Source organism: Solanum tuberosum, unplaced genomic scaffold (assembly GCF_000226075.1).
Source record: "Solanum tuberosum cultivar DM 1-3 516 R44 unplaced genomic scaffold, SolTub_3.0 scf00192, whole genome shotgun sequence".
Lineage (NCBI taxonomy): Eukaryota > Viridiplantae > Streptophyta > Magnoliopsida > Solanales > Solanaceae > Solanum > Solanum tuberosum.
The window spans coordinates 644,431-665,512 of record NW_006239115.1 but is presented as its reverse complement, the minus strand read 5'-3'; the positions used below and the strand labels follow the sequence as shown (position 1 = coordinate 665,512).

General features: G+C 34.3%; 2 protein-coding genes across 2 annotated transcripts; both read left to right on the top strand.

Annotated features, from left to right (window-relative positions):
• Positions 1–1,351, top strand: LOC102593377 (uncharacterized protein DDB_G0279979-like). The gene is made up of 2 exons (XM_015312201.1): positions 1–360; positions 763–1,351. Exons 1-2 carry the CDS (start codon positions 211–213, stop codon positions 1,219–1,221), a joined length of 609 nt encoding a protein of 202 aa, XP_015167687.1. The 5' UTR covers positions 1–210; the 3' UTR covers positions 1,222–1,351.
• A 5,061-nt stretch (positions 1,352–6,412) lies between these two features.
• LOC102584649 (probable cinnamyl alcohol dehydrogenase 9) lies at positions 6,413–9,692 on the top strand. The gene is made up of 5 exons (XM_006355075.2): positions 6,413–6,728; positions 6,925–7,038; positions 8,016–8,529; positions 9,062–9,215; positions 9,327–9,692. Exons 1-5 carry the CDS (start codon positions 6,631–6,633, stop codon positions 9,527–9,529), a joined length of 1,083 nt encoding a protein of 360 aa, XP_006355137.1. The 5' UTR covers positions 6,413–6,630; the 3' UTR covers positions 9,530–9,692.
• The last annotated feature ends 11,390 nt before the right edge of the window (positions 9,693–21,082 follow it).

The window sequence follows — 21,082 nt, the reverse complement described above, 5'->3', positions numbered from 1 at the left end:
CCAAACGAAGAAGTCTCTCCACCATAGAAGGTGATAAATCACCCAATAAAACATTTTATGTGTCCTTCATATATTCATCCCTTGAAACATCAATTGACAACATCATTGCCTCTTTCCTCTCTCCAATATAGTAATTTGTCTAACTCAACAAGGCCTAAATATTAACCCAAAGGATATTTGATTAATTTTGTTAATCAAAAGGCTAAAACAATGGGAGCATGTGCAAGCAAGCCTAAGGTCTTGGAGGGTACCGCTCCTCATTTGGTGGGAGAAGACATCTTGAACAACAACAAGCAAGAAGGAATTGTGGGCGATGATGTTCCTAATAAGCCTCACTCTCTTAGTAATTTGTTCAAGGAGGTATTCTTAATTATTAAAATCACTTTTCTTTCTTTGTATATGTATATATATGCACATGTAATTATCCTAATGTTACATGTATTTTGTGATGCTTTATAAAGATGGAATATATAAGTAATGAGGTATAAGATATAATAATCTTAGACATAAAATTCAGTACTATTTTATCCTACGTTTTGTTGAAGGTATCAATTATGTAATCTTGAGATTATTTATCCCATCATGTATACCTTAGTGATGGAATAAGTTATCACATATACATATTGAAATAATTTATCCCAAGATAACCTATGTTGCATAGCTTATTTCAACACAAACTTATGCCGAGCGAAATAGGTTTAAAATATAGGTAGTAGTTGATCAATTTGATTGGATGTAATTAGTAAGTGTTAATGGATGCAGGGGAAAGGCTCAGAACAAGTGAAAGAGGAGACATCCACACAAGCCCAGCTAGAAGTTTTACCAAAGACAGAGGAGACCGCAGAAGCATTTCTTGAAAATAAAACAGAGGATGTTATAGAATCAAAAATAGAGAAAAGAGTTGAAGAAATAAAATCAGAAAAAGAGGAAGAGGAAGTTATAATATCAGAAACAGAGACAACTACTCCGACACAGAAGGAGGAATTTATAAAATCCGAATCAGAAAAAGAGATAACTACGCCCGCACAGAAGGAGGAAGTAATAAAATCAGAAACAGAGGTTTCCAGTGAGAAGAAAGTTGAAGAAACAGTACAGGAAGTCGCTCAAGTAGAAAAGAAATCATCAGAAGAAGAAAAATCTGAAGCTCCAGTGGAAGAGAAATCAGCAAAAAAACCTGTCGTTGAAGAAAAGAAATCAGGAAAATTTTGGTGGGACAAGTAAACTAATCATAAAAGATCTAGAGATGCTATGAAGTCTCCTTAATTACAGAATGATATGGTACAACTTTTTTAATTGAACAAGTTGGGATGAGCAACACTTAATATTTCATTCTCATTATCATACTATATATATTTTCACCTTATATTTGACATAATTTATTTCTAATTTTATATACAACTCACAAAGTATGTTTTATTCATGAAGCTACACTGAATGGAAGTTTATCCGACTTTCAAATTATTTTGATACATTTCAATTTTTAAATTTGTGACAGAAAGTAGAATTAATGAAGGAGTAGTTGAAGTTCTTATCACAATTTATGAACCCTTTAAGAATTCTTTAACAAAAGATTTTCAACTTTTAATTGTGATTATTTTTTTCTAAATACTTGCGTTCAATATTTGATTAGATTGGAAATCGGGATGAATATTAAAGAACAAACTAAATTTAGTGAAGGAACTGTGTTGTTATCATGACCCAAAAATCGGGCGTGATGACACTTGTTTTTTTCTCACTAAGCCAGGTCAGCCTAAACCCAAATTGATAAAATAAATGCAGAAGTAAAAACAGATTAAGGAACTAAGCATAACATAAACATGCAAAAATCATAACATAGCTCAAAATGCCCCAAGAATTGGTGTCACGTGTACGAGCCTCTAAGTATTACAATAGAATCAAAAGAAATAAAGTCTAAATGTCTTTGTATCTAGAACATAACAAGGACATAATGAAAGAGTAAGTGATGTCTATTGAGATGACAAACAATTACCTCACGAACTCCCAAAACAAGCCTTAGACAAAGATGAAAAAGAGATGATCAAGACGATCCATGCTAGTAACCTACACAAGTGTAGAAAGCAAGGGAGTGAGTACCAACTAATAATGGTACTCAGTAAGCATCCTTACTAACCCTAAGTAAAACAATACATAACACAAGTACACCCAACAGTCCATCTGAACCTTCACATATCACAACATGCAGACCAGGCCAACCTAACAATCCATGATTCATGAAGCACATAGCATGTGTAATCACATCTCAACATACACCTCAACATATAAATATCATCATCACAGTCTTGCGTATTCAAACAACCATAATGAGTTAATGACTATAACAAATCACTCATAAAGATCAAAGAACAATAATGATGCGCAATGCAATGAAGTGTAATGTCATATATAGTGATGTATGTCTGTCCTAACGATACACACCCACTGAGATTCAGGCCGAGACCCACGGAGGACTCATAGGGTCCATGTATCCACCGAAATCATTTTCCTTCACCATACACATCAATCGCCAAAACTATTTCCCTTTGTCATAAACATCAATTGCCGAAATCATTTTCCTTCAGCATCGCCGAAACCATTTTCCTTCGACATAAACATCAAACCAAATCTCATCATTGTGGACTTCTTTCTTTTCTTGACTTTTATGAGAGCCTCTTTAATAATATTAACTCTCATACATTGTTGAATTTCAATGTGACTTCTTCTCAACTATTTTGTTATCTTTCTCAATCTTGAGTCGAATCGCAAGATTTTCCAGCTTCATCTGATTACACTTATGATTTAGATAGTTTTTGAAGTCTCTCCACGAATGAGGTATTTTTTCAATCATCGTAGTCACTTGAAATGCTTCATTGACCACCATACCCTCAACAATAAGGTCATGAAAAATAAGTTGAAGCTCTTGAACTAGTGTACCAACTGTTTTGTTGTCTATCATTTAATAGTCTAGAAACTGGGTAATCACAAACTTTTCAAGCATGCGCCTTCAGTCTTATACTTTTTCTCAAGTGCATCCCCCATCTCTTTCGAAGTATTCAATGCACTGTAGATGTTGTATAAATCATCCTCTAAAGCACTTAGGATATAACCCTTGCATAGGAAGTTTGTTTGTTTCCATGCCTCAACAATCAATAATTTTTCTCTGTTTGACATATCAGTGACATGCATTGGAGGTTCTTCATTGATAAACTTCTGCATACCAAGGGTAATAAGTCAAAAGTATATTATTTGTTGTCATCCTTTGAAGTTCACTATAGAGATTTTTTTTTGTTTTTCTTTACTGGTCGTACAACTGTTCGGCTTGGTGGTGCAACAGTCACAAAAATTCTAGCGCCTTCATTTGTCACTTTTCCATTGTCAAAATCGTCAAACTAATTCAGAAAGTAATAAACAGAATTGCAAACTCTTCATCACAACAACGATGAAGTTTTTATATTTTTCAAATCGATGTTCAAGTATGAATGTTAATATTCAAACAAAGTTTTTATATTCTTCAAGTTGACATATTGATTCACATTTAATATTTAACAGATTGGTAAAGCTTTTTATAGTCTTTGAATCAAATGCACAGTCTTATTTTTATAGCAAAATTTAGATTCTTCAAACCGAAAGAATAGAATATTAGCAAATTTGTCTTAAAAAAATCAAACACAGTTAATTTTCAAAAGGACTAGAAAACAACACAATTGTTAGTCTCCAAACGATAATACAGATTAATAATAAAAAAAGTAAATACATAAAAAAACTCCTGAACTTGACATCAAAAAATACTTTAGCACTTTAATTTTACTGAGGTTTATTTACCCCCTAATCTAGTATGAAGTGAATTAAATATCACCCTAAAAAAATACTACCAATCTCATAATGGAAAGTATATTACTCACGCGTCATGTCATTGCTATATAAACACCACATCATTCCCACGTCCGTTCCATGTAGAATTCTTTTTTAATTTTAAAATTTTATTTTTAATACATTTTTTGCTTATTTACAACTTCTTCTTTTCATTATATTCTTAAACACTAATTAATTTACGAAAAAATATTGGCCATTTGCAATGATTTTTTTTTTAAAAAAAAATTCTCTTCCATTACTCACGATTACTTAAACTGCCATTATTTGTCATTAGTGTTAGTACACAATTTTTAGTTCCTAATTTATTCGAGAAAGAACAAAAATTACTCATATGTCCTTAATTACTTGTCCATTTTTGAATTGACACACTTAAGAAAATAATTATTGACATAGTGAGTTTACCATTTTATACCTATTAATTATGAAGTAGATGAATTAAAAACTTAAGATTTTCAAAGTAATTAATTGAGGGTATAATAGGTAAAAAGATTTGTCATTTCTTGATTTGTCAAAATGGGCAAGTAATTAGGGACAACTAAAAAAGGAAATGTGGACAAATAATTAGGAACAGATGAAGTATTTGCATTGATTTCACAAAAAACAAATTTCTTTCTATATACTTCACTTGCATTTCCATTGTTATCATTAGTTCTTAAAATTAAAATTTTCTATAGTCTCATTTTCCTCCATTGAAAATATTTATTTTTCATGAAATTTAAAACTTTCAAAAACAAATAATCAAATTTTGAAAGTGTAGAATAAAGAAAATTATGTGGGTGTTGAGATTTCTTATGACTTCTATGTGTGCATTTAATAAGAATTTGATAGGTTAATATACTTTGTATGTAGCGTGAAGTTTGAAGAAAGAAAAAAATAATGGGTTTGAAAGGTTTGAAGAAGGAGAAAGGGGGTGGTGGGTCTCTGTGTGTGTGATTGTGAGAAAGAAGATGGAATGGAAAAGTGTGGTTGAAAAAAAGAAGAAAGGGGATAAAAACAGATGGGTGGATGAAAGGGTAGAGGCGTATCTAAGGGGGGCCACCGGGTTCATGTGAACCCATGGTTCTCTTTCGAGATCATATATAGTAGTGTTATATTTTTTTTTTAAATATTAAAATATAGATGTGTGAATCCACACTCTGAGTATCACATAATGCGATTATGACTGGGTGCACCTATCTCCGCGAGGTTAGAAATCTGAATTTTATATTTATCTTATTTTATATATTATATATATATATATATATATATCAGAATTAATTTTAGACATATAATTTTAAAATTTTAACGGATTTCAATAATAAAAACCTAAATGTTGAATCGATTAAATTTATATCATAGATTAACCTTTTTATAATAGTGCACCATCATCTCAAAATTGGGTCTAATTTTTTCTATCTGCCATGTCAGCTATTTGAGTGGTATTGAGTTCATTTCATACTAGATTGGGAGGGGGGGCAAATAAACGCCCATAATCAAGGAAATTTTTATGTATTTACTCTAATAAAAAAAATATTTCCTTAAGCTTGCTCCTTTTTTGTCCCGTGAATTTCTCTTTTCTTATCGTAGCTCTGTAGTAGAAATTCTTATACATGTCTAGACTAGGTTCTCGGGAAATGCCAGATTGTACGAAATTAATAAGGTTTTGAACTTTTTGATTTAGTTGATCACTAATATGGGAAATGTCAATTATTAAATTACATATCCAAACAAAACTTCAATTCCATATGAATTTAATTTTTTATCATGATTTAGTGCCAAGGACCCTTAGGGATCGTTTAGTAGCTGGATAAAATTATACTGTATTAATAATGTGAGTATTAGTTATGCATGTATTAATAATGTGAGTATTAGTTATTCATGTATTAATAATGTGGGTATTAGTTATGCATGTATTAGTAATGTGAGTATTAGTTATACAGGTATTAGTTATGTGAGTATTAGTTATGCGGAGTTTAGTCATGCATAAATTATTCCTTTGGATGTTATTTTTTTATATTAAAAATTAATAAAATTATATTTTTAAAATTAAAATATTTCTTTACGGTTATACTTTTTCCCTCTATAACTTTGTATTTAAATTAAAACATTTTTTAATTTTGTAGAAGAAGAAAGTAGTCAAGTGGGAGTGATAAGAGTAATATTGTCATTTAACTTTTTATTCATGTATTAGCTATACACGTATTAATTATTCCACCTTCTATTCCGCATAAATAATACACAAATTTCCTCATAACTTATACATGTATTAGTTGTGCGAATTTCAAAAATCGTCAACCAAACGTCGTATTAATTTTATACATGAATAACCTTTTTCTTATCCACCTACCAAACACTATATTAATTATATACATAAATAATTTTTTTCTTATCCACCTACCAAACATCGTATTAATCATATAAATGAATAATTTTTTTCTTATTCACCTACCAAATGTTGTATAAGTTATACGGACTTTAATACATGAATAAGACTTGTTTTATCCAGCTACCAAACAACCCCCTAGAGCTTTAAAGGGGGTTCTAATCTATTTTAGGAATGTCACTTAAGTACTTTGTAATCAAACAAGGAGATTTCTTTCCTTTGAAAATTTGACACCACTGATGCAAATATGGATAAAAGATAGATTATAGTGGAGAAGAGAGGGGATTCACATAATATATCTCATTTCTCAAAATTGACTTTCAAAGAGTTGGGCCTATTAGCAGTTAGTGCTACAACAAGTTCCTCCACCACAGACAGAGACAGAGAGCTTTAGAGAAATGGCGAAAAGAGCAGAGAATGAGCAGCCACAAAAAGCATTTGGCTGGGCAGCCAGGGACCCCTCCGGAATCCTCTCTCCCTTCCATTTCTCCCGCAGGTACATTCTTCATTAAAGGTCGGCTGCATCGCTAGTATAATTCTTTGAAGTATAAACATGCATGTTGTATTCTCTTTGGAGTGATTATATTTTTTTTGAAACATTTTATACAAAAAGCCAATTGTTTTAACTCTTTGATTTATGACCAGAAGAAATGAAAATTGTGAAATTTTTATACTGTTTGAACTGATGGCAGAGAAAATGGTGATGATGATGTCACAGTGAAGATACATTATTGTGGAATATGTCACTCAGACTTGCATTCTTTGAAGAATGAATGGGGATTCACAAAATACCCCATTCTCCCTGGGTAATTTCATGTTAAATTATCAGCAGTTGTCTTCAAAACTATGCTTATTTTTAATTCACTTTCTACATACTTAGATGCAAAAATTTGTACATACAAAATTATTTAGGTTAATTATAATCTAATAGATGTGGGAGAAGGGAAGGACAAATGAGAGTTTTGGCATTTCCACCAAGTTAACCTTGATCTTTTCTTGTTGAAGAGATGTTTAAAGGGTATAATGGGAGAAAGAAAGAGAATATTCTCCAAGAAAGCCTACAACAATCTGGTTTACATAATTTTTGAGTTCAGAAACCTCTTGGAGATTTGGAATATGTTCTGCTTCTTGCGCCATTAAAGGAAATGGGTGCTAGATTTTACTTGAAGTGTGCCTCACAGTTAAATGTTGAATGTCTACACCAATCCCTACCAGGCCCCGCCGCAAGGTCCTTTTAAGATTTGCTTGAAAATGCCAACGATAGGTAGACAATTATTAGGCTTTGTCTAAACAGGGTAGAATTTCTCTTTGATGAATCTTAATTGAAACACCAAAAAATAACTAAGGGACTGGAATATATTGTTCAAGTAGCTCACTCAAAGGAAATTCAGAGCATCGTTGTTACGCTTTATGCAATAGAAGGGGACTGTCCAATTCATTAGTTCTACTAATCAGTAGAAATTTGTTTGGATTACTGAACAATAAAAGCTTAAAAAACATCATATAAAATCATTAACCATTCTCTTGAATTACATTTTCAAAAGTGCAACGACTGTTAAGTTTATTAATCCTACTAGAATGTACTGGAGCTAATCCTTTTGGAACTGTTTGCATCCAGGGGATGCTTATCAATGAAATCATGACCTCATCCAAAAGTTACACATTACAGCTCCTTCTCATAATACTTACTCTCATATCTTGAATTTTCATGATTGTTCCAATTTAATGGCAGAAGTGTTAGTTTTAGCTTATATTACAGCATAAATAATTTATTTGTGTGCAGGCATGAAATTGTTGGTTTCGTGACAGCCGTTGGCAGTAGTGTCCATAAGTTCAAGGTTGGTGACAGAGTTGGAGTTGGGGTGATTGTAGGCTCCTGTCAAACATGTGACATCTGTGAACAGAGCTTGGAGAACTATTGTCCCAACGTGATATTTACCTACAACTCCACTGACCATGATGGTACAAATACCTATGGCGGTTACTCTGATATGATAGTTGTTCATCAGCGCTTTGTTCTTCAATTTCCTGAAAATCTACCTTCTGATGCTGGGGCACCTTTATTATGTGCTGGAATCACTGTGTACAGCCCGATGAAGTACTATGGTATGACTGAACCAGGCAAGCATTTGGGTGTTGCTGGATTAGGTGGCCTTGGTCACATTGCTGTGAAGATTGGAAAGGCCTTTGGGTTAAAAGTTACTGTCATCAGCACCTCTCCAAAGAAGGAAGATGAGGCCATCAACAAGCTTGGTGCGGATGCTTTTGTTTTAAGTAGTGATCCTGCAAAATTGAAGGTACGTAAGTGGAAAAAGAAATGAAAGTAAAAGGCTTAAAAATCCTTAAAAAGTGATGTTCTTAAGAAGATTAAGAAAGCAGTTCAGCAATATTATGAATGTTTATTTGACAAAATTTAAGTCACCATTGCAACAAAAACTTGGAAATAAAGGTCTTGATAAATCAACTAGAATAGATACAGTAATGAGTCAGCAGCCTACATCGTAAGCATTTTATAACAACTATGCATCCATACCAAATTAGTTGAGGTGGACTATATGTCAATCACAAGTTAGTTGGGGTCCCGCTATATAGTAAGCACTGTTTGTGTATTTAAATTGTAACAAGCTTAGTTGCTTGTTCTTCTGGTTTCCGTTCCCATTGTAAGATAAATTTGCATAATTATTTCCAACTACTAATCTTAGCTCCCAACTACTAGATCCCTCGTCTTTCTAGCTCTTGAATTTTTTCACCGAACAATATGCATTTATGTGTGGACTGATTCAAGCAAGTTGTTTTATGGACATTTTGTTTTGGTGGTTGTCTATGAAGGCTGCTGTGAATACCATGGATTACATTATTGACACCATTGCTGCGGTTCATCCATTGGCTCCGTTGCTCAGTTTACTGAAGATGGATGGTAAGCTTGTCACTCTTGGATTGCCTGAAAAGCCACTGGAGCTTCCAATTTTCCCTTTGGTTTTGGGTAAGCCACACTGATTTGGAACAACAACAAGATGTTACTTTTAGTTTTCAGCCATTGTAAGTGCAACATCGTATATAATTAATCTTGCAAATTTTGTTATTAAACTAACAGGTAGGAAGCTTGTTGGAGGAAGTGACATCGGAGGCATGAAAGAGACGCAGGAAATGTTGGACTTTTGTGCAAAGCACAACATTACTGCAGATATCGAGCTGATTTCAGTGGACAACATCAATATGGCCATGGAACGACTTGCAGAATCTGATGTCAAGTACCGATTTGTGATTGACATTGCCAATTCTTTATCGCCGTCCTGATTGTTCAATGTAGTTGCTGCTGCTTCTTCCTTCATTAGCAAAAACTTGATTTTACAAATCGAGCAACATATGATTGAAATTATGTAGCAAGTTGATATATGACTAGTCAGCTTGCTGCAGTTATTATTATTATTATTATTAGGACAATAAACCTTTGAGCTTCTATGCGTTCTCATGGTTCATTAAGTTTTGTCTCATTTTGCTAGAGCTATTTGAATAAATTAGTCCTAAAGATATTAGGAATGAAAAAGCAAGTAAAATTGATGTAACGGATTAACACCTTCATCAAAGATGGTGAGATAATGCATAAGTACCTCCATGAACTGTACCTGAAATCTCAAGGTGACACACCTAATTAAACTTAACCAGGGTACTATTAAGTTTAGTTAGTCGCCACAGAATTGAGTTTTAGTGACGAACAGGATTGCCACTATAGCATTTTACGTTTAGTGGCAACTCTTATGGTCACTGAAAATGACTTGACGTGGTGACATAAGTTGCCACAATAGTGTTATACATATAGTGGCAGCTCTTATCGCTACAATAGAATGAGCTTTAGGGGCGACTAAATTGTCATTAAACTAGTTATATTTTTAGTAGCAACTCGAATTGCCACTAAAACCTATTTTTCCAATAACTATAAAAAAAATTGCTTACAAATATTAAATGCATCCAGACATCCAGTATTTTAGTATATAATCCAATATTGCCAATATTGTTCAATGTCATTGTATATATGATAAAAAGAAAGCATTAAAGGCCTTCAAACTCTTCTCGATGCCATTTGTGTTCTTGTCCCTCTAATTAAGATGGAAAAATAGAATTACTTTGACAATTCTCATAATCTAATACTAAAACAAAAAAGGTAACCTCAGAGTAATAAATTGCAAAACGCATTTAAGAAAGCAGAAGGGACAATATGATCGATGAAAATTGTACATAGTTTGATCCTAGTATATTTAGCTCAAATCATAAAAAAATGTCAAATACCTATAACATATATCTCTTAGGTTTTGAAAAAGCTTGAATCCAATTAACTGAACTTTTTTCTCTCAAATTAAATAGTCACGTCTCAACTAGTCCTCAGTGGACATGCATGTGTAGGGTGGTGCCTCTCAAGATTGTTATACAACTCAGTAGTTATATATATATATCATGTACTCCCTCCGTCCCATTTTATATGTCACCTTTCGGATTTCAAGAGTCAAACAAGTCTATCTTTGACCGTAAATTTTTTATAGATCTTTTAAACATTTTGAATTATCAATTATTGTGACTCATAGTACTTTTTACGTAGTTTACAAATATATAAATTTCATTCCAAAAAATTGAAGATTCCATGCGCAAATTACCGGTCAAACTTAAACTGTTTGACTCACAAAACATAAAAGGTGTCATATAAATTGGGACAGAGGGAGTATGATGTATGGAAACTTTGTAACTTTATCTTATATAAACAAAATTTTGAAGCAAAACCATAGGCACAATCCAAAACTATGAACAAATTGGCAAAGTGCACCTTTACACTTTACAGACTTTTATATATATGCTATGACATGTTCAAGACTCTAGAAGATAGAGATTAAAATGTTCCTTCATGATCCACTTGTCATCGTTCTAATAATCGGGATAACACTTATAAGTGCTAGAAATACATAAGATATTCTGAATAATAGTTTTCTCTATTAATCAATGATACAGTAGAAAGCAAATATTTATAGCTATACAATTGTAGGGTTAGAGTTCTATTCTAGGAAGGAGTATATATGGTTATAAATGTATATTCTATAAATCACTCCTATTCTAAGAAAGAATATATTTTCTGATTACTATATAATAATAGCTTTTCCTAACATCCCCCCTCAAATTGATACCGGTGATCACAAAGTAGCAATTTGGAGATAAGATAGTGATGTCATGCTCGTGTCATTGCCTTTGTAAACAAATCAGCAAGTTGATCATGAGAAGGAATGTGTTGTAGAGTGATGAGACGATCGATAACCAATTCTCGAATGTAATGGTAGTCCACCTCTATATGCTTTCTGTTTTCGTGTTGCACCGGGTTTTTGGCTATTTTAATCGCACTAGTGTTATCAACATGTAGCATTGTAGGAGATGTAATAGCGACACTGAGCTCAGATAATAGCCGTCGTAGCCAAACAATTTCCGAATTTGCTGCCGACATAGCACGATACTCAGCTTTTGTAGATGATTTAGATGTACGGTATTGTTTCTTACATTTCCAAGATATCAAGGATGTGCCAAGAAACATGCACCAACCAATAACAAAGCGACGAAAATCGGGACAACCAGCCTAAATCTGCATCAGTATATCCCTTAAGGTGTATAGAAGAATCAGAACGGAAAAGAACACCTTGACTCATAGAACTATGAACATATCAAATGACACAAAGTAATGCAATGTGATGTATACGGTAAGGATTAGCCACAAACTGATTTAGAACTTGTACTTCATATGAGATGTCTGGCATTGTCACAATGAGAAAAACTAATGATCCCACCAATTGCCGATACAATGTTGGATCATTGAATGGTTCTCCATCAACCTCCTTGTACTTAGTATTAATCTCCATTATGGTGTACACAACCTTGTCATCAGTAAGACCAATCCTTGCAACAAGATCACGAGAATACTTTTGTTGTGTAAGCATGATCTCAGTAGGCAGGTATAAAACCTCAAGTCCAAGAAAGTATGCCAGTCGTCTCAAGTCCTTCATCTTAAATGAGGTATGCAAGAATTCTTTTAACTTAGTAATATTCTCTAGATCATTTCCTGTGATAATGATACCATCAACATAAATGAGAAGTATTGTGATACCTATTGGAGAAGTACGAAGAAACAAAGAATGATCTGAAGAACTCTGAAAGAAGCCCACAGTTTGAATCATGGATCAAAATTTGTCAAAGCAATCTCGAGGAGCCTGTTTTAAACCATAAAGAGATTTTCGAATATGACAAACTGCATTTTGTCTTGGAAGAACACACCCAGGTGGTGGTTTCATAAAGACTACTTCTTCCAGATTGCCATGGAGGAATGCGTTTTTCACATCCATCTGATGTAAGGTCCAACCATTCATTGAAGCCACAGTTAGTAATGTCCGTACCATTGTCATCTTAGAAACAAATGCAAAAGTCTCCTCATAATCCATCCTATACTCCTGTTTGTACCCTTGACCAACTAATCGAGCTTTGTAGCGATCAATTGTACCATCTGCCATAAGTTTAATGGAATACACCCATTTACTTCCAATGAGAACTCCAACTATTGGTTTATCAACAAATGCCCAAGTGGAATTTTCATCCAATGCATGAAGCTCTTCCGACATTGCCTCTTTCCAACAAGTTTGTGTAGAAGCCTCAGAGTAAGATGTAGGTACATCAACATAATGTAGTGTGGTATGCATGGCATAAGACTTACCATATTTCCTTGGAGTGTAACCAAGCCGTTCAGGAGCATGGCGATCTGTTTGACTAGATCGGCGTGAGAGAGTAACTAGATGAGAGGATTCCTCTTCGGAAGATGAGGATGCGTATGTAGAGTCAATAATCGAAGAATAGGACGACTGGAGATCATCATGATCATAGTTCATGGGATGCTCCAGAGGATCATTAGCTACCACATCATCATCAAACTTGTACAAATAGGAAACATATTCTGAAGAATGTTAAGTATTGTGTTTGTAAGAAAATTGACCCTAAAAAAAATAACATGTCCTAGATACACGAAGTTGGTGCCGAGATGCATCATAACATAGATACCCCTTTTGTGTGTCACTGTAGCCCGCAAAAATACATTGTGCTGTCTTTGCTGAAAGTTTTTGTCGTTCATGTGCTGGAAGATGGACAAAGCAAACATAACCAAAACTCACAAGTGAGAATAATCAGGCTTCTTATGAAATAATTTGAAGTACGGTGTCTCATTAGCAATGACTGGGGAAGTTTGTCTATTAATCAAATATACATAAGTATGTACTGCTTCAGGCCAAAAACTCTTAGGCATATTAGATGTTCCCAACAAAGCCAATGTAGTTTCCAAAACATGCCGATTCTTCCTTTCTACGACTCCATTTTGTTCCAGAGTATGAGGACAAGTGCGTTGAGAAATAATTCCTTTGTTTTTGAAAGAATTAACAAGATTAGTCTTAGTGTACTCTCCTCCAGAATCAGAACGAAATATTTTTATAGTTTTATGGAACTGTGTATACACATACTCAACAAAATTCATAATAAGAGTCGGAACCTCAGATTTATTTCGAATAAAAAACACCCATGTGTAGGGCTGGGCATTCGGTATTTCGATTCAGTTTTGTTTTTTTTCGGTTTTTTCAGTTCTTGTATCATGTGTACCGAACACCGAACTGAAATAATTCTGTTCGGTTCGATTTTTATTATTTTGGTTTGGTTTTTTTTATGGGTCTGCTTAGTGGGCTTTTTAAAATTTTGTAATTTTTTGTTTATTTTGTTTATATTTACTTCTTTATGCTTATTTTAGTATTTTACTTTGTTTTTTAAATTATTGTATGAATCTTCCAAGTTCCACACCATGACACCAATCTTGCAGATTCGCACCGACGTCAATTCGTCATTGACTCATTGTTCCTTTTTTTCTTTCAAAAATGAGGAACATAAATATAAATTTACTTTTTTTTTTGTTTAATTTAAAAATAAGAATAAAAATAAAAAACAGAGAATCTTAATATTATGTCAATTATTCAAATATAAACCTAAGATTTAATTAAAGACGTGTTGGCATGTCATTATAATGTGTCTCCAAGTAAGAAGAGTGTTGGCATGTCATTATAATGTGCTATTGGTCGACTGGGACTGGCGAGTGGCGGTTGCTGCTGCTCGACGCCGGTCACCGGAAGTGGAACTGTGCCAAAGTGGGAAAGGGTCGCTGTTGTGCCTGACTGCCTAGTAGTGCCTGCTGCTTGTCGCTTGAGTCAAAACTCAAAAGTGGAAAAGAGAGTAAACAGTAAAGTGTACAGTGTAAAGAAACATAGAAAAGTGGAAAAGTTTGAAAAGACTCACAAAAGGTCTTGATTCTTATGCACTCTTTTGACCTAATTTAATTTTGCTTTTAAATTTAAATTATAATATTTATTATTTAATATAATATATTTCGGTAAAACCGAAATACCAAATAATACAAAAATTACATACCAAAAACCGAGCCGAAATACCAAAAATACAAAAACTCATACCGAATACCAATTGAAAACCAAAATACCGAAATTCTTTGGTTTGGTATTTCGGTATTTCAGTGTTTATGCCCAGCCCTACCCATGTGTATCTAGATACATGATCAATAAATTACACAAAGTACTTATATCTCATCCTTGAAAAAGTAGGATAAGGACCCCAAACATCACTATGCACCAAATCAAACAGATTCATAAGAAGATGGGCTGGATGGAAAATGGAGCTTGTGACTTTTCGAACCGGCACAATTAGAACATGTCAAAGGGAGATTGGAATGAATGACATGTGTTGCTGGAAGGCATGATTTGAGCATGTGCTGAAGTCGAGAGGAATGCGGATGACCCATCCTATTATGCCAAAGAGTGAGCAACTTATTCGAGCGAGTAACATCCACGACATAAATTGAAAGAAAACAATGATGCAAATGATGATGAACCGACTCTAGAAGAAACATTCTGCCAACTCTACGCCCCTTGGCCATGGTTATCTCGATTTTCAGATTCTGAACAACACAATCATTGGGTGAGAATTTTACAATTATGATCAACTAGCTGACCTACCAAAACCAAATTAGCCTTCAAATTAGAAACATCATCATACAATCAAGAAAATTGGGACAAATCTCCGGTCATATGATTGGAAGCACCCGAATCTAGATGCCAAGTAGATTTAATAGAATTACTTGTATCTGAGGATGCCGAGAGTGCACTTGAGATGGCTCCGGGAAGGTCAGCTTCTATAGAATCTCGAATCAGCCTTTCAAGATCATTTCCAAAAGGGAATGAACCAACCGATTTAGTGACATCCGTTTGGTATGCTTGGTGAGGAGGCCGTGAATGATTTGGACGACGACGATAGTCCAAAATATGATGACCAGTAATCTTACAATAAGCACAACCTTTTTTCTTCTTAGGATAATTGGCTGTTATGTGACCAAAGTCGTTGCATTCATAGCACTGGACACTTCTCTTAGTATTTCCTGATGAAGTACTGATAGTTGATTTTTGTGCAAGTAATGCAACAACGGGTAATGGCATCAACTCCATGGCCGCAAGAGTTCCAAGCCTGGTCTCTTCACGTAAGACGGCTGCCAACACAACATCAAGAGAATGTGTAACTTCTCTGTTCAACAAATTGCCACGAATCGACTCGAATTCAGGTCAAAGTTTCATCAAGAATTGTACCATCCTTGTCCTTTGTCGTTCTCCCAACACTTTCTTGGCCCTGCAGTAGACATATTTTGCCCATAAATTTGATCCTGTTCTGGCCAAAGTAGCTACAAGCCAGCATAAAAGGAACGGACATTCTTTTCCCCTTGTGTATATTCAGCAATGTTGTGTTCCACTTCAAACTCTCATGCTAGATTGGTTTGTTGGTAGACGTTACGCAGGTGGAGCCACATCTCTGAAGCTGAACTAAATGGTCTAAGTCCCATAGCGATGTCAACATGTACCAAATTCAGCATACAAGCGATTACCTTCGAATTAATCAAATTCCAGCGATCCAACTCTTTTTCATCTATTGGCAGACTAGCAGAACCATATGACCACCCAAAAAGGCCCTTTCCTTGAACAAAAATTCTAAAGTGGAATTCCCATAGAGAAAACTTGGAACCATCCAATTTTGTGGAGAGCAAATCATGCAAGGATGATTGTGAATTCATTGAGGAGACAAAATACAACATAGAAAGAGAGAATAAAAGGGACAAATGGTTGTGTAGAGAAAACAAAGAGACAAGAGGAACGCAGGAAGGTAACATGGTACATGTGTAGAGAAAGCAAAGAGCATGGAAAAATTTCTAAACAATGGCTCTTGATACCATGCTAGAAAGACATAAGATATTCTGAATAATAGTTTTCCCTATTAATCAATGATACGGTAGAAAGCAAATATTTATAGCTATACAATTGTAGGGTTAGAGTTCTATTCTAGGAAGGAATATATATCGTTATAAATGTATATTCTGTAAATCAATTCTATTCTAAGAAAGAATATATTTTCTGATTACTATACAATTATAGCTTTTCCTATCAATAAGTAGTCTCACAGAAAAAACTCTTCTTTCATCCACTAATCAAGATAACATTTAGTAGTCTCATAGAACTCAAAGTTGTTGTAATATATTGCTCATATATATATTAGAATTTTTCCCACAAATTGCTTAACGCATTCGAGCTACCCTAACATATATAGACTATAAGGCATTAAATTTTACTACTAGTAAAGCAACATTACTTAACCAATGAATATGAACTATTATCGAACTTCAAATAATATGGTGGATAAGTTACAGGCAACCATATGCTGATCGTTCCTTGTTTTAATAATACACTAACTTAAAGAAGGATTACCCCTAACTGTAAGAGAAAAGGAATTTAACCATTTTAAAATTACATTTTACACCCAAAAATCCTAATCATTAATTAGAAAAATATTTAATTTGGATTAGTCAAACTTGTCATCTGTTTAAATTTCAGCACTTATTTATCACCATACACAATTCTCTCGTGTTACTACTTAGACAGATCGAGAGATTTAAAGAAATGGCTAAAAGAGGAGAGAATGAGCAGGCACCAAAAGCTTTTGGGTGGGCTGCCAGGGACCCCTCTGGAACTCTCTCTCTCTTCCATTTCTCCTGCAGGTACCTTCTTCATTTTAGGTTGACTGCATCGCAACCTTTTAGAATACAATTCTTTGAATTTAATGAGTATAAACATGCATGTTGTATTCTCCTTCGAGCTATTACATTTTTTTGAAACATTTTATACAAAAAGCCAATTGTTTTAACTCTTTGATTTATGACCAGAAGAAACAAAAATTGTGAATTTATATATATTCCTATTTGAATTGATGGCAGAGAAAATGGTGATGATGATGTTACAGTGAAGGTACTTTATTGTGGAGTATGTCACTCGGACTTGCATTCTTTGAAGAATGAATGAGGATTCGCAAAATACCCCATTATCCCTGGGTAACACCACTTTAATTTGATGTTACAACACTATTATATACACTTTTATGTTAAAAGATCACCGGTTGTCCTCAAAGCTACGCTAATGTTTATTCGCCTTATTGCTTATGATGATTCAACATGATCCAAATAGAAAGATTTGCAATAGTATGATTTATAAGAATAAGGGAGCTCTACTTTTTGGTATTTCGTTTTTCTCTTTCTAGATACTAATTAGATGCAACTGTTCTATACATACATACAAAATATTTAGGTTATAATCCAACAAATTAAACATGGGAGAAGGATAAGACAAACGAGTGTTTTGACATTTCGACCAAGTTAACCTTGATCTTTTCTTGGTGAAGAGTGATTAAAGGGTATCATGGGAGAAAGAAAGTGAATGTTTCCCAACAAAGTCTATAACAATCTGTTTCCACTACTAGAGGCTTCATTGGTAGAAGACTAGCAGTTCACATAATTTTTGAGTTCAGAAACTTCTTGGAGGTTTGCAAAATGTTTCTCTTCTTGAGTCATGAAAGGAAATGGGTGCTAGATTTTACTTGAAGTGTGCTTCACAGCTAAACGTTAAATATCTACACCAATCCCTTTCAGGCCCTGTCACAAGGGTTTTTCAAGATTTGCTTTAAAATACCAATGATAGGTACATATTTTTTAGGCTTCGTCTAAAGGAGCTAGAAGTTCTCTTTGATGAATTTTAGTTGAAGCACCAAAAAATTAACTTAGGGACTAGAATTACATGTTGAAAAGTCCAATGACTGCTCGGTTTATCAATCCTACTAGAATGTTAGCTAATATTAACATCAATTTTTTTAATCTTGTCTCAGTTTTTATAGGTCTTCTCTCCTAACTAGAAAATAAAAGAGGTCTTTCTGGGGCTTGATTTAGCCTAAACCATGTGCGTAAAGGTCATACCTTGTAGTGTCCTTTCAAATAATATTCCACCATTAAGTGCTAAAGTTTTGTTTTATTTTAGGTTTGCTTCCTTATTCACCACCACAATCCAAAAAGGAGTTGGGGGAAGGGACACAAATTGAATTAAGCCATTTTAGTTGCAAAAGCGCTTATTATGTCCGTTAAACCCCTTTGTTATTGCACCAAAGGCAAGGTGGTAATTTCTTCTCTGTGCTCAACTTAATTGTTTTAGATTTTGAGAAGTTACTGTTGTTATTCATGAATTGATACAAAATTCCTTAAGAAGAGGAGAAGTTAAGAGGAAGAAGAGGAAGTAGAGAGATCAGAAACTAGTAAACTGATTAGAGAATAATATTTAATCTAATCTCAAATACATGGTGTGTGATCCTTTTATAATGAATCACAACCGACTCACTTACACAATAGCTGACAAACTGACTTAATAACTAACTAACCGATTAACCACTTCTTACTAACTAGATAGAAGTAAGTACTAAGCCGCCCTTTCTCTATTGATATATTAGGTGACATCAACACTCCCCTTCAAGTTAGGTGTGTTGAATATATTGATAACACCTAGGTTGTTCTTGAGATGTTTATGCTCAACCTTGGGCAGTCCTTTTGTGAGCAGATCAACTAGTTGCTCTTTGGTATGAATGTATTGAGTAGTTACTTGTATTTTTTTCTCTAATAAAATGACAATCTATTTCAATATGTTTTGTCCTTTAAGCGAAGGATTAGCTTCTATTTGTAGAGCACATTTCCTATCACTAAACACTGTTGTCATGACCCAGGGGTACCCCCTAGACGTAACATGGGACATAGAGCCTCGAAGGACCCCATGTAAGCCACTTAGCATATCACAACATAAGATAATAGAAAAATACAGAAATTAAAAACATTTTTTCAATACAATCGAAGTCTTTTATAAAAGCAAAGAGGACGTCTTATTACACTTGTCTCAAACCATTTAATACTTGAAAAGAGTTAGGTACACAGACCATAAAAAATCTAAATGTAAAAGAAAGACATATAAAGGAAAGGGTGATCAAGTCCTCGATGCTATGAAGACTCACCAACACATCTATTTTTGAGCTACTATGAACCTAGCCACGAGGATAGAAGTCAATATCGCTGAACCCTACATTTGATAAGAATGTAGGCAAAAGTATGCGTTAGTACAATAATGTACTAAATATGATAGCTAGCATAAATCATCAACATAAGCAAATAAGAGACATTAGTCAAGATACGACATATACCATAATCATAAGAGATAATAACATAAGTCGTGAGCATAAGAGTTAACATCATAGTCATAGGCCTAATCAAAGCATCTGGTTTAGCATGACATAAGAGAAACACTTCATAAGTCACCTCAAGGCAAGCTTGTGCAATGCATGGTTAAGACCCCATAATCCCACCCATGCCAAGCAAGTCACTTTAGGTCCTCATTCATATTTACCATCGTTTGATCTAATATTTCTCATAGACAAGGGAACATTCAGCTTTAGTCACACATGTATTGGAAGGGCCTTTCAAGCTACAATCCAAACTAAGCATACATCATAAGCATAATTAACATATAGATCATCATATCATAATGGCAACATACCATAATTACCCTTAAAGCATACTTATGCAATGCATGAACAAGACCCCCATAAATATCACCCATGCTAAGTAAATATCCTTGAGTAACCATGGTTCATAATTCATATTCTTGTTGTGGGAATAAGCCTTAACTAACATAGACCATGTGAGCTTAGCATGGAATTCAGTGTCTACCCCACACCGTAAAGGGGTTGGTCTACTTGCCTAAGGTAGAACCATATTATTAGCTTAGGTGGATCCAATTGCTAAGTAACCTACGAGGGCACATAGTTTATGGGATAAATAGATTACTACTAGAAATCCGGCCTCTAATATCGTGAGGGCTTCCATCCCAAGAGATTGCTCCTAGAAACCCGGCCTCTACTAACGTGAGGGATTCCATCTCATATCAATATCCACTTGGTGCTAAGCATAATTCCCATTTGAGTTCATATTAAGTCTTGACTTAAGTTCATAATTATGGAAGAATGTCTTGACACTCAATCCAACATAACTCATACTAAAGCTCATAGATTCGATAGGTGAGACTAGTCTTCCAACATTAGAATCACTACATGTGACAAACCTTTCACATCGTATCGTATTCATGTTGTAATGACCCTCTTGGTCATTTCTGTGTCTTGCCTTCTGTGTGTCGTTTAGAGCGTTCCTATAGCGACCCCAAGTCATTTATGACTTGCTGGGACTGACAGTTCGGTCACCTGGTCGTTCGTTTGGTCTTGGTGCGAGTTTTTGTGTTTCAGAGCTTATGAACCTTAAACGATCATTTTCGATCAAAAGTTCAAGAAGATGACATCGAAATCCAATTCTGACGATTCCATCAGCTCCAT